This window comes from Rhinatrema bivittatum, chromosome 3, assembly GCF_901001135.1.
Source record: "Rhinatrema bivittatum chromosome 3, aRhiBiv1.1, whole genome shotgun sequence".
Classification (NCBI taxonomy): domain Eukaryota; kingdom Metazoa; phylum Chordata; class Amphibia; order Gymnophiona; family Rhinatrematidae; genus Rhinatrema; species Rhinatrema bivittatum.
Window position 1 is genome coordinate 147,316,338 of NC_042617.1, and position 12,610 is coordinate 147,328,947.

At 44.9% G+C, this 12,610-nt stretch overlaps 1 protein-coding gene across 5 annotated transcripts in view; it reads right to left on the reverse strand.

Annotated features, from left to right (window-relative positions):
* LGALS8 (galectin 8) overlaps positions 1-12,610 on the reverse strand; it is a 214,223-nt gene that overhangs the window by 179,489 nt on the left and 22,124 nt on the right. For 3 of the 5 annotated variants that reach the window (XM_029593819.1, XM_029593822.1, XM_029593823.1), the window contains 2 exons: positions 12,253-12,309; positions 12,151-12,177 (listed from right to left, as the gene is read on the reverse strand). In XM_029593819.1, coding sequence (XP_029449679.1) covers positions 12,151-12,177; positions 12,253-12,309 — 84 coding nt within the window. The remainder of the gene's footprint in view (positions 1-12,150; positions 12,178-12,252; positions 12,310-12,610) is intronic. The other 2 variants (XM_029593820.1, XM_029593821.1) reach the window with 2 other exon arrangements.

Here is a 12,610-nt window from a genome sequence, read left to right on the forward strand (position 1 = left end):
ACAAGGCAGAGTTGAAATCCGCGAAAGCCAAAACGATGATGCCTATTATGACGGTCATACACATATAACAGTTAAACATCAGCTACACGGAGTGCGTCTATAATTTTGGAGCAAGTTGGAAGTGTGTTGGCTAATTCAAATATTACCCTCTATTGTGGAACATTTAATACATAGTGGAGAGGAGAGATGACCCATTCGAAAACGGCGCACATTGTCACAAATAGTATGATGGATAATCCGAAATTGCAGGTCACGCAACCCGCAGTCCTTCAGTCGTTTATGTAGAGAAGTGAAGCATGTAGTAAGGAAGGGAACTGTAACATCCTTTGCACAAAACGGCGCCCAGTAGTGGGCCAGAAGATCAAGATGAGGATTCAATCGCGTGTTTGAAATCAATCTACTCCATCCCTGTATAGAATTATGTAAGTACGCACACTCAGTGTTTTAGCAAAAGCAGTTTCGCGTGCATACTCCTCTGTCTGCCAGCGAAAAGCCTGCAAGTAGTGGCGAGCTTGTAGGTAGGCAAAGAAAAACTTACAGGGTAACTTGTAATTCTCAACCATAGTTGTATATTGTAACACTTGAGGGACGTCTTCTTCAAAGTAATGAAAGGCATGCCTAAGTCCACAGCGAGCCCAAGTTTTGAAGATGCCACTGGTGATAATACCTGGCTGAAAATCACAGTTACCCACCAGCGAGGTAAACAATGAGAACAAGCCAGGCAATCTATACAGCCGACGGAGCCACCGCCAGGCCTTTCGGCATGGATAAAAAAAACATTTGGGAATATCGAGAGATTGTACCTTGGCCGCAGGAACTTGGACCACATAGAGAGGAGACCAGGGCCAAGTTATACGATTTAACATCCCTTCTTCACAGTAAGTATATTCATCAAGAGTCCATTCCCCAATAAAACGCATCTGACAAGCAACATTGTAAGCACGGAAATCAGGCAGGCCCAATCCACTCCGAGCCTTCGGGTGTACCAGTGTTTGATAGGCAATCTGTGCACGCTTACCCGCCCATATAAATTGGGTCAACCCCCTCTGCAATTTATTTAGATCATAAACCTTAAGCCAAAGGGGAAGCATGTGTAACTTGTATAGCAATTTAGGAACAATCATCATTTTAACTAGAGCACAACGCCCTGAAAAATTGAGGGGAAGAGACTGCCAGGCCTGCAACTGCCGCCCTAAGGATGCCAAGGTTTCACATATGTTACTCATAAAGCTTATCCAATTCTCTGGGGATCCATACTCCTAAATATTTTAATTTCCCAGGTGCCCATTTGAAGGGGAAGGAGCCAGGCCACGTCTGTGGAAGCCATGAATGTAGGGCCAATGCTTCTGACTTGGAAAAATGAATGCGAAGGCCCGCTATATCCCAAAACTGTGTAAAAATAGAGAGTATTACGGGCACACTCTGCCGGGGTCGTTCGACAAAGAGCAGAATGTCATCCACAAACAAAGCAAGTTTAACGGGATGTCCACTCAAACTGATTCCCCAAATCCTTTGTCCCGTCGTAACTTCTCAGCTAATGGCTCTATTGCCAGTACAAATAGTAGGGGGGAAAGTGGGCACCCTTGCCGAACCCCACATTGCAGAGGGAAGGAGACCGATAAACCTCCGTTAATAAGAATTTTGGCACTAGGATTGCTGTACAGAACTTGTAGCCACGTAACAAAGTCCCCAGTTATCCCATATTGCTGAAGCACCCAAAACATATAGTCCCAGGATAAGGAGTCAAAAGCCTTTTCGGCATCCAAACTTAGAATAAGAGCTTCCTCCTGGGGATAATAATTTAGGGCAGCAATGAGCCGTCTCACATTTTGCACCCCTTGACGATGAGAAACAAAGCCAGTCTGATCTGAGTGCACCAAGGTGGGCAAGATAATGCTGAGCCGAGCTGCCAAAACTGCTGCAAGAATTTTGATGTCCACATTTATTAGAGATATGGGCCGGTAAGATCCCACCTCTTGTAAATCCCTCCCTTGTTTTGGCAATAAAATGATAGTGGAACAATTTTCAAACGGTGGGAGGTTCTTACTCTGAAGGAGAAAGTTATAATATGAAGTTAAACTAGTCAATAATGGGAACTTTAGGATTTTGTAAAACTTCTTACTTAGCCCATCCGGACCAGCTGCCTTGCCCTTTTTCAGTTTCTGTATGATAGCAAAAATTTCAGAGTCCACAATGGGGGCATTTAATGTATGAAGGGTGTCTCCAGGCAGGTTTGGCCAATTTAGATGTTGAAAATAAGCTTCCGACTGCAATCGAGGGAAGGGTTTAGATGCATATAGCAACTTGTAATACTTTACAAAACTCGCTTCAATATTATGTGGATCAGTATGATAGGTACCCTCACTACCCTTGACCCCTGCAATGACTTGGTTTTTCAAGGTCTGGTTAAGTTCGGGAGAAGCCTACCCGGAACATTCCCATGTTTAAATAATTGATATTTAAAATATCTTAAGGATTTTGACGCTCTCTGATGCAGAGCATTGTTTAAGGCATTCCATATCTGGTCAGCCTCTTGCTTGTTGGCTGGAGTTGAGTCGCAAGCAAATTTAACCTGCGTTCGCTTTAACTCCGTAGTAAGACGCAGAATTTCTGCATTTCTCAGCTTGTTACGCGTGTCAACGTAAGCAATAATTTTCCCCCTCATTACTGCTTTTCCAGTGAGCCAAAGCGTGTGCGGGTCAATGCCGGGTGTATTATTGAATTGAATATACTCGTCCCATCCCTCTTTAAGGTACTCCGCGCACATCAGAGTCTAAATCTGGAGGCATTCTCCAAGAAAAAGCTGCAGGAAAGGACCTACCCAAATTTAAAGTAACAGAGACAGGGGCATGATCAGAAATTGAAATAGGCCCGATAGTGGCGTCTGAGACGCGAGAAAAAAAACGCTTGGGCACCAAAATATAATCCAACCTTGAATAAGAGCTATGAGGATGGGAAAAAAAATGTGAAATCCTGTTCCCCCGGGTGTAGAGTCCTCCAAACATCTATTAAATTGAGTTCATTACAGAGAAAATTAACGCCTTGATGCATGTCATTACTGCTCGCAGCTCTAGGGGGCTTACAATCAATTTGCTTATCCATGACCGAATTGAAGTCACCTCCCAAAATGAGGGCGCAATCAGGTAATTTTGTTAAAATACTCACCAAATGAGTGAAATAATCATGGGAATAGACGTTTGGAGCATAGGCATTAAAAAAAGCTATTCTTTGATGGCAGAGTGTCCCCACCACAATGACCTTCCACATCCTGTAACACCTCATCCAGCTGAAATGGTACCTGTTTGTGCAGAAGTATTGCTACTCCCCTCTGTCACGAAGAATACGAGGATGAGTAGCAGCTCCCAACCCACTCCCGCTTCAATTTGTTATGTTCCAACTCCGTCAAGTGAGTCTCCTGTAAAAAGACCACCTGTGATTTGGAACGCTGAAACATGGATAGCAATTTTTTCCTTTTGATTGGAGAATGTATGCCATCCACATTCAGAGCTGTTATCTTACCCGATACCATGTCAGCGGTTTAAAGGGAACATAATAACAGCAGATAGCACAGAAATGACAATGACAGTGGAGGGACTGAGCGCCCCCCAGCCTGGGCGCCCCACCTCCCACGTCCGAGACAATAGAAAATCTTTCCAGACAAATTTAAGGAACCGAAAGGGCTCCTGGGCGAATCTTTGAACCCTCCCCTCTAACCTGTTTCCCACACATCTACACACACACACACACACGGTCTGCATCCATACCCACACATACTCCATGCATACAGTTCTCATCCAACCCCATAACCTTTGCTCCACAAGAGGCACGAAATACCCATCTGCCCCATAGGGCCATGGGCTTCCCTCTGTCCCCCCCCCCCCCCCCCCCCCAAGCCTTCGCCGCCACCATCCCCTTCCTTATACTTAAGGCACTATAGCTGGTGACAATGAAACAGAAACTTTGAAGTTTACTAAACCGCTGAACTGCCCCTCAAAGAACAGTGAACTGTAATAAAAAAAAAACTGTGAGGAGACGAGAATTGTACCCTTAATTAGGGGCCCAAAGTCAGTCATAGGGTAACTACAGTGAATTGAAAAACAATGTATTTTGCAAATGCATAACCAGCAGGCTCACACTGCTAGGAATTTGAAAACCTGACTTGCTGGCGAATTTCAGTCCAACAGAGCTGCGTCATTCAAATAGCATTGACTTGTTCCAGCGAGGATATAAAAGAATTGGCTTCCTCCTTTTTAGAGAAAAACAGGGTAGTACCATTGTGCTGCACTCGGAGTTTGGCAGGAAAAAGTAGTGCAAACTGGATCCCCCTTTTATGTAACTCTGTGCATTCAGGAGACATAGCTTTACGCTGTGCTGAGACCGCTGCGGAGAAATCATGAAACAGCATGATCCGGTGGCCCTGATATTCCCTACCCCTGTGCTGCCGAAAGGCTTTCATAAGTTGAATTTTGTGGGACCAGTTTAAAATTCTGGCCATCACAGGCCAAGACTTGCTAGTCGCTTCCCTGGTCAGCCCCATTCTGTGTACCCTTTCGCAGCGCAAGCAACCAGAAATCAAAGTCAGACCCACCTAAGCCGGCAGCCAGACTTCAATAAGATCATACAATTCTTGGTCTGACACGGATTCTGGAAGGCCAATTATTTTGATATTGTTACGCCGGTTCCTATTCTCTTGATCCTCTAAACGGTCCAGCAGCGAGGAGTTTTGCATGGTTAGGTCTTGTACTTGCCTTTCCACAATATGTAGCCGGTCTTCCTGATCAGATACTCTATGCTCCGCCTCGTCCAGCCTTTTAGCCTACCCCTCTACTGCATTCTTTATTTCCTCCATGGAGGATTGAATTTTTAACAGCCTGGCATCCAGCACTTCAGCAACCCTAGCAGATATTTTTAAGAGGGCTGTCTCAAAGACCTCTGCCACCGGAGCTGTGCTGTCTCCTGCGATGACGGCAGCCATCTTGGCCACACTATGCCTTTTCTTCTGGGGAGTCCGCGCCGATCTTTGGCGCATATCAAGTCGCAGAGTGCTCGTTTTGGTCCCCAGCCGCGGCGAATCGACAGCCCCACACTTCCTCTATCACCACCAAGCGCCAGACAGGCAAAAGAAAAACAGTCTGAGGAAGGATGACGGCCGATTTGAGCAGAGGTGCTCCGGAGCAAACTCACCAGGGGAACAAGGTAGGCCGCACCAATCTCGGGCTCACTGCGAGTCTCTGAATGCTCGTTTTTTCGCCAAACTGTGGCAAAATAACATCCCTCGACGTCCTGCACTACATCCAGCCAAGATAAAATGTTTTTTTCTAATTTTAAGGGAAGGATGGCGGCCGATTCGGGGGGGGGGGGGGGGGAGGGCCCGGAGCCAGAGCTCACAGTGCTGTTGACCCCAGTGACGTCATCCAGGAAGTCTCAGATCCCCTTCTTAAGGCATGGGAAAGAGATATGGAGATGAGTCTAGATAAAGCTCAATGGGACGATTGTTTTTATGGCTTGGGGAAATATTCTATGTCCACATCTATGATAGAAAACGGATACAAAATGCTATTTAGGTGGTATTTATGCCCTGACAAGCTAGTTAGATGGTACCCCTCTGTTTCTGATAAATGCTGGAAGAAATGCAACTCGGTGGCTAATTTCTATTATATATGGTGGGATTGTCCAGTAATACATAAATTTTGGACAGCGGTATGGTGGCTAACCACAGAAATTTTAGATTTAGAGGTGCCACTAACCCCTGAGATTTGGCTGTTGGGGCTGGTCGAAGGCATTGGGCAGTCAATACCATGCAAATTTGTAAGATATGTGGCAACTGCAGGACGTTTGATAGTGACAGCCTGGTGGAGACGCTGTGAGGCTCCTCCCAGATATTTGGTAGTGATTAAACTTTTGGGAATTTAGGGAATGGAAAAGATTGCAGCATTCAAATATGATACTGTAACCAAACATGAATCCATTTGGTTTCCCTTTGAACAATGGGTGAAAGCACATCCCAACTCTGTGACATCCAATAGGGGCTAAATAACTAAGTTCAGACCAATATGAGAAACATCCGAATGAATGCATAATTGATATGTGGGACTGGACATGTACATTTCTACTGCTGTGTAAATGTATATGCAATAAGGGGAAGGGAGGGAACAGGATAGGATACAAGGTAAAGTTTGTCTTTTTGCACATGATATTAAGATCTGCAACAGAGTGGACACGCCGGAAGGAGTGGAGAGAATGAGATGGGATTTAAAGAAGCTGGAAGAGTGGTCAAAGATATGGCAGCTGAGATTCAATGCCAACAAGTGCAGAGTCATGAATATGGGGTGTGGAAATCTGAAAGAACTCTATTTGATGGGGGGGTGGAGGTGAAGGGCTGATGTGCACGGGGCAAGGGAGAGACATTTGGGTAATAATGTCTAACAATCTAAAGTCAGTGAAACAATGTGACAAGGCGATAGTTAAAGCCAGAAGAATGCTGGGCTGCATAGAGAGAGGAATATCTAGTAAGAGAAAGTAAGTGATGATCCCATTGTACAGGGCCTTGGTGAGGCCTCACCTGGAGTACTGTGTTCAGTACTGGTGACCGTATCTCCAAAGGGACAGTGACAGGATGGAGGCGGTCCAGAGAAGGGCAACCAAAAAGGTGGATAGTCTTCATCGAATGACTTATGAGAAGAGACTGAAGAACCTAAATATGAATACCCTGGAGGAGAGGAGGAGCAGAAGTGATATGATACAAACTTTCAGAAACTTGAAAGGTTTTAATGATCCATGGTCAACAACAAACCTTTTCCATTGGAAAAAAAAACAGTAGAACTAGGGGTCATGATTTGAAACTCCAGGGAGGAAGACACAGAACCAATGTCAGGAAGTATTTCTTCACGGAGAGGGTGGTGAAGACTAAAACTGTGAAGGATTTCAAAGGGCCATGGGATAAACACTGTGGATCCATAAAGGCTAGAGGATGGGAATGAAGAGAAGAGCCATGGGGGTAGCTTGCTGAAATGGAGGCTACTACCTGGTGATTACTACCCTTACTCAATAAGCCTTCGCACGGTTAATGCAACTCCAACATTGCTTTCTGCTTCAACGGCAAGGGAAAATGTGGAAAAGAGGATCTGCATTCAGACAACAACCAGCAAGGACTGAACTTCAGTCTGGGTAAACAAATAAGCGTGGGGGTATCTTGCTTATTACGGCGGTTATTACCCTAAACCAATTAAGCCTGATACATCACTTTGAATGCATATACAGCATTGCTTTCTGCTTCAATGGCAGAGAGAAATGTGGAAAAGAGGATTTGCATTCAGGCAACAACCAGCAAGGACTGAACTTCAGTCTGGGTAAACAAATAAGCATGGGGGTAGCTTGCTTATTACGGCGGTTATTACCCTAAACCAATTAAGCCTGATACATCACTTTCAATGCATATACAACATTGCTCTCTGCTTCAATGGCAGGGATAAATGTGGAAAAGAGGATTTACATTCAGACAACATCCAACAAGGCATTGAATCTGTGCAGTCTGGGTAAACAAGCATAGAGGTAACTTGCTTGATGTGGCGGTTACTACCTTTAGCCATTAAGCCTTATGCTCACCTTTGATGCAACTCCAACATTACTCTCTGCATCAATGGCAGGGGATGACAGGAAATTGAATCAAACAGTTACCAAGAAGGGCCCTGAACTTGGTGGTTGGAGAAACAGATAAGTATGGGAAAATAAGTGTGGGAGCTTGCTGGCCAGACTGGATGGGCTGACAGGTCTTTTTCTGCCGTTGTTTCTATGTAGGAGGAATGGGGGATAATAACAAGGCAAATCAAGAGAGGGTTTTGTGGACATGAAATAAGCAACAGATTTATTGCCGTATTTTGAAAAGTGGTGTTTGTCATTACTTTCTCAATAAAACGTTATTTACAAAAAAAAAAAGAGAGAAAAGTTCAAGATGGTCTCTTTGGGTACCCTGATACTATTCCTGCAAAAAGGAGACTGATTGTGCTCCCTCGACTTAAAAGATGCCTACATCCACATCGAGATCTTTCCTGCTCACAGGAAGTATCTCCAATTTGTTATGGGCAAGGATCACTTCTAGTACAGAGTGCTGCCATTCGGCCTTGCGTCAGCCCCTCAGGTTTTCACCAATTGCCTGCCAGTTGTGGGGATGCACCTCCGCTGTCAGGGGATACACGTGCTCCCCTACATCAACTGGTTAAGAGTGCCATCAGGAGGTTGTGTTATGTACGCTCAATCTGACCATTGCGGTTTTGCTGTCTCTGGGGTTTGTTATCAATTACCCTAAGTCCCATCTCATCCCAATGCCACACCTGGGATTCATCAGGGCCAGACTGGACACAGTGCAATAAAGGGCATTTCTGCCCCATGATCGAGCACTTGCCCTGTTGTCCCTTGCAAGTTTGGTCCGCTGACGCCAGCAGGTTTTGGCTCGCCTCCCTACATACATAGCCCTGAACGTAGGCGGTGATGTCTCTCCTTCGAGGAGAGGTGGCTGCAACCCATCTGCATAGGTTCCTCCTCATCGATATCTTGCGGAGCAGCGGTCTTTGTGGAAGGTGCTGGGTGGATGCGGGGAGTACCAGTAGCCACCTTCTTGGAACCTCTAGTGAGCGTTCACGGAGATGGTGGTCAAGGCGGCCTGCGAGATCCACGAGAGCATCCAGAGTGTCAGGAAGTTCTCGAGCTGCTAGCTCATCTTTAATGCGTGGACTCAACCCTTCAAGGAAAATAGCACGTAGGCAGCCCAAATCCCAGTGCAGCTGTAACGCAAGGATCCTAAACTCGATGACATATTCGGTAAGGGATCTGGAACCTTGATACAGGTGCAGTAGTGTGGAACCGGTGAAAGCCTTGCAAGCGGGGTCGTCAAAGATGGAGCGGAAAAAGGCGAGGAAGCCTGGCAGATCTTGGAGGCCTGGCAGATCTTGGAGGATCAGGTCCACTCGTTCCCACAAGGGTGATGCCCATGCCAATGCCCGTTCTTCTAGCAGGGATAGTATGTTGTCTTGGTAGCTATGTCAGGGAAGTATGTGGGTTGTAAGGAAAAGTGTATGTTGCACTGATTCAAGAAGCCCCTACAGGACAAGGGGGTCACCTGAAAAACAAAGAGGTGCCAGCAGGGGCACAGGGGGCCGAAACAGACGTCTGTGGAGTGGAGCTCAATTTGGCAGACGTCGAGGCAGTGTCCAGGCGGTTATTTAAAATATTTATGGCGTTAGCCAAGTTCTCCAAAACTTTCTGCTGATCTGAAATTCGCTGGGCCAGGCCAGGGATGGCCTGGATAGCCGAGAGCTGTGCCAGGTCCATCGACTTGGCAATCTGTTAGGATATGTCAGTATGTGGGCCCTTTGGCCGAGGTGAGAGGTGGTACCACCCAGGGGAGGAGCCCTGTTGAGCCTCACCATCGGGAGGCGGAGCCTTGGCTGCGGGATGATATACAGCAGAAGTTATGTATGGAGAAAGAGAGGGTAACCCCAGAAGGCGGGCCACGGAGCGCCAGTGCAAGCTGACGTCAGAATCAGCTGAAGACTAGTGTCAGGCAATAGTTGCGGTACTACCCGAGGAGCGGGGGTGCGGGGAAGTAGTTACAGTCTCTGTAGTACACAACAGGGTTCCTCGGTAGGAGGTCACGGTAGTGGTCTGCAGAGCGGGGTACACCGGCGAGGGTTCCTCTCAGTGTTATCACAACGCTGGTCCGTAGAGAGGGTAGGCCCGGAGGTGGCTCCTCACGGCAATGGTCCGCAGAGCGGGGTACACTGGAGAGGGATTCCATGTAGATAACACACACAGCGTGGTACTCACATCGACTGGAGACAAGTAGAAATTCTGTAGAAGGCCTCAGGGGCGAGGCAGGCAGGAATCCTGGTGAAAAGCCCTCCGAGGAGCAGATAGCCATGAGACGAGGAAGGACCCCGAGGAGTGGGTACCCGATAGTCTCACACCACGGAAGCAGGAAGAAACAACGCTGAAGTGAGAGTAGGTAGGAACAGAAAGTAAACTTGTTGCCAAGTCACCAGCTGTCTGGACTGGCGAGCTTAAATATTGGAGTTAAATAACGTCATCTGATGGGGACACCCCTGAGGATCCTGCCATGACGTGGGATAAAGCAGGTCGGAGAGCGCACGTGCGCGCCTAGGGAACCTGGAGGTCAAGATGGCGGTCGGCAGCGTCCATGCTGCACAGGTAGGCCCGGGAACGGAGGCTGGAAGGCCTGTGGTAGCTGGCAGAAGCCGCAAGTTCGCCCATCAGAGCCAAAGTAGTAAAAGGCGAGGTGAGTAGTAGCAGTCATCTGCGGCCGCGGAGCGTAATAGCTCGATCACAAAATTTAGAAAATTGATAAAATCTTTCTTTTTCAATCAAGCCTTTAATTTTCCCATTTCTTAGGGATAATCTTTATAATCATCGCAGATTGTAAAATGAAAGTGGTGTTAAATAGCAGAAATTTACTGCTGCAGATGTCTAGGTAGCATTGAGTTTTTATGATCCATATTTTATTGGCTAATTATTTATGATTGTATCAAATGAAAATTGTTTTGTTTTAATTATGAATATTGTTATTGTAAACCACTTAAGAAATCTAAAAGTGGTATATATGTTTTATAAATAAATAAACAAATAAATAAATAAATAAATATAAACTTTCCTATATCTTCGCTCTATTGCTTCCTTTTTGCATCTTGTTCCTATGTCTCCTTTTTGGATATTGTATTGTATTTTTTCACCATTTTGGGCGTGGCAGTTTCCACTTGCTCCTTTGCATTTCCAGCTCAACTGGAACTGAGGCTGGGACCTGGTGCTATGAGCCTTAAGACAAAATGACCTGGGAAATTGTTACCTTATTTTATATCTCCTCCCAATTCCACTAGCCAGTCACCTTGGTGACAACTGGGTCAACTGCTTCTTGCAACCACAGTCCACAGACAAGAAGCCTCTCAGAGCCAGAGAGCAGATGTTTCACAACCTTGTTCTCAAAGAAGACCCACTCACAAAGCTTATTTTCTTCAGCCAGTCAGCTCACCAATGCTTTGTGCAATTTTCAGTGGCAAAGGCCCATGCTGTTAGTGACATCACAGTTCCTAACATCAGCCTAATGTGCACCCTCTGCTTCCATTATAAGCAGACAGCCTATCAGCAAAGAACTGGAGGGCTGTGAAATTACATCGGTAAATTCACCTGTTTCTCTTTAGCATACTTGGCGGGGCTCTCTGGGTCCAGGTCGATGATTGGAGGAGATCTGCAACTGCATCATGGTCCAGGAGACAAGTTTCACTGGGTCGTGTTTAAGCATTGAATATTCCTCTTTGTAGGTCTCTCAGTTTGTGACATGGCAGCTATCTGACAAAGTGCGCTTTCATGTTGTGTTTCTGTGTTTTTTATGATATGAGAGATTTCAAGTGCTGTGGATGTTGTGTGTCATAGAACAAACTGTTACATAATAAATATCTTCTGCTGTCATCCATTGTGTATGTCATTTATTTATTCAGGCCTTCAACTTACAGTAATACTTTAACTTATTTTCACGATATTTTACTGTTTACTAAGCACAAAGCTCATGTTTAGTTTTTGTACAAATTGCAATGTCTTAATTTTTATTGTGTATGTATTCTAACTATGTAATCCGCTTAGATGGATAGTTTTTCTACCCCTTGTGCGGTATATAAAAAATTTTAAATAAATAAATAAAATATTTCCACTTTGGCCTTTGGGTGTGGTTCCTGTTACATGCAAGAGAAAAGCATATGCTGTTTGGGTGCTGCCTGTGCCACTGGGTGTGGCTACAATCTGTCAAGTGCTTGCATTGTCCTTTCTTTGCATTACAGCTTTCCATTTCTAATCTATTGTAATGTGTTGTTATTTCTACCTAGCGTTTTAATGCTTTCCCTATTATTCTGCTGATTATCCAGTATGGTTTTTTCCCCCATCTGAGGATCTCATGAACTAAGAGTCACATTAGGGTGTGCTGACTTCCTTGAAGATGGCAAATTTTTCACAATATGTACAGTCTATGTAAAAAGAGTCACACACATACACTATGCATGTAAAACACAGTATACAATATTTTCAGGTTATGAAAGAGGAAAAGACGTTTCTTTTGAAACTCATGTTTTTGTTGATTATGAAAACACTCACCAAATGAACTATCCTACGATTCTTTCCCTGCAAAGTAGAAAAGAACAACACAGAATTTGAAACAAACCACTACACATGAGAAGGGAAAATAAGTGAACTTACAATTTCCTCATTCTTTGTAACTGCCCCAAGAGAGAGAGGTTGCAAACCTTCTGAAGGCTGTAAAGTGGACATGTAGAGGATAAAGATACAGTATTTACAATTAGATATTCTGCAGCAGTATCAGGAAGGCACTTTTGACCATTTATTTACTAAGGACTTTACCTCCATGGTGTAAAGAGAGCCATCTATATGATGTACGTGGGGAGATAATTTACTAATTAAATAAGAAAATTAAAATTATCATTGCCACTCTTTTATAAATTTGAATATATATTGAATTTAGAATAACCTTATTTTTCATAACAAATACCCTTTCTGTCCACTTTGTATCAATGGGATTTTTTCAACTTATTTTAGT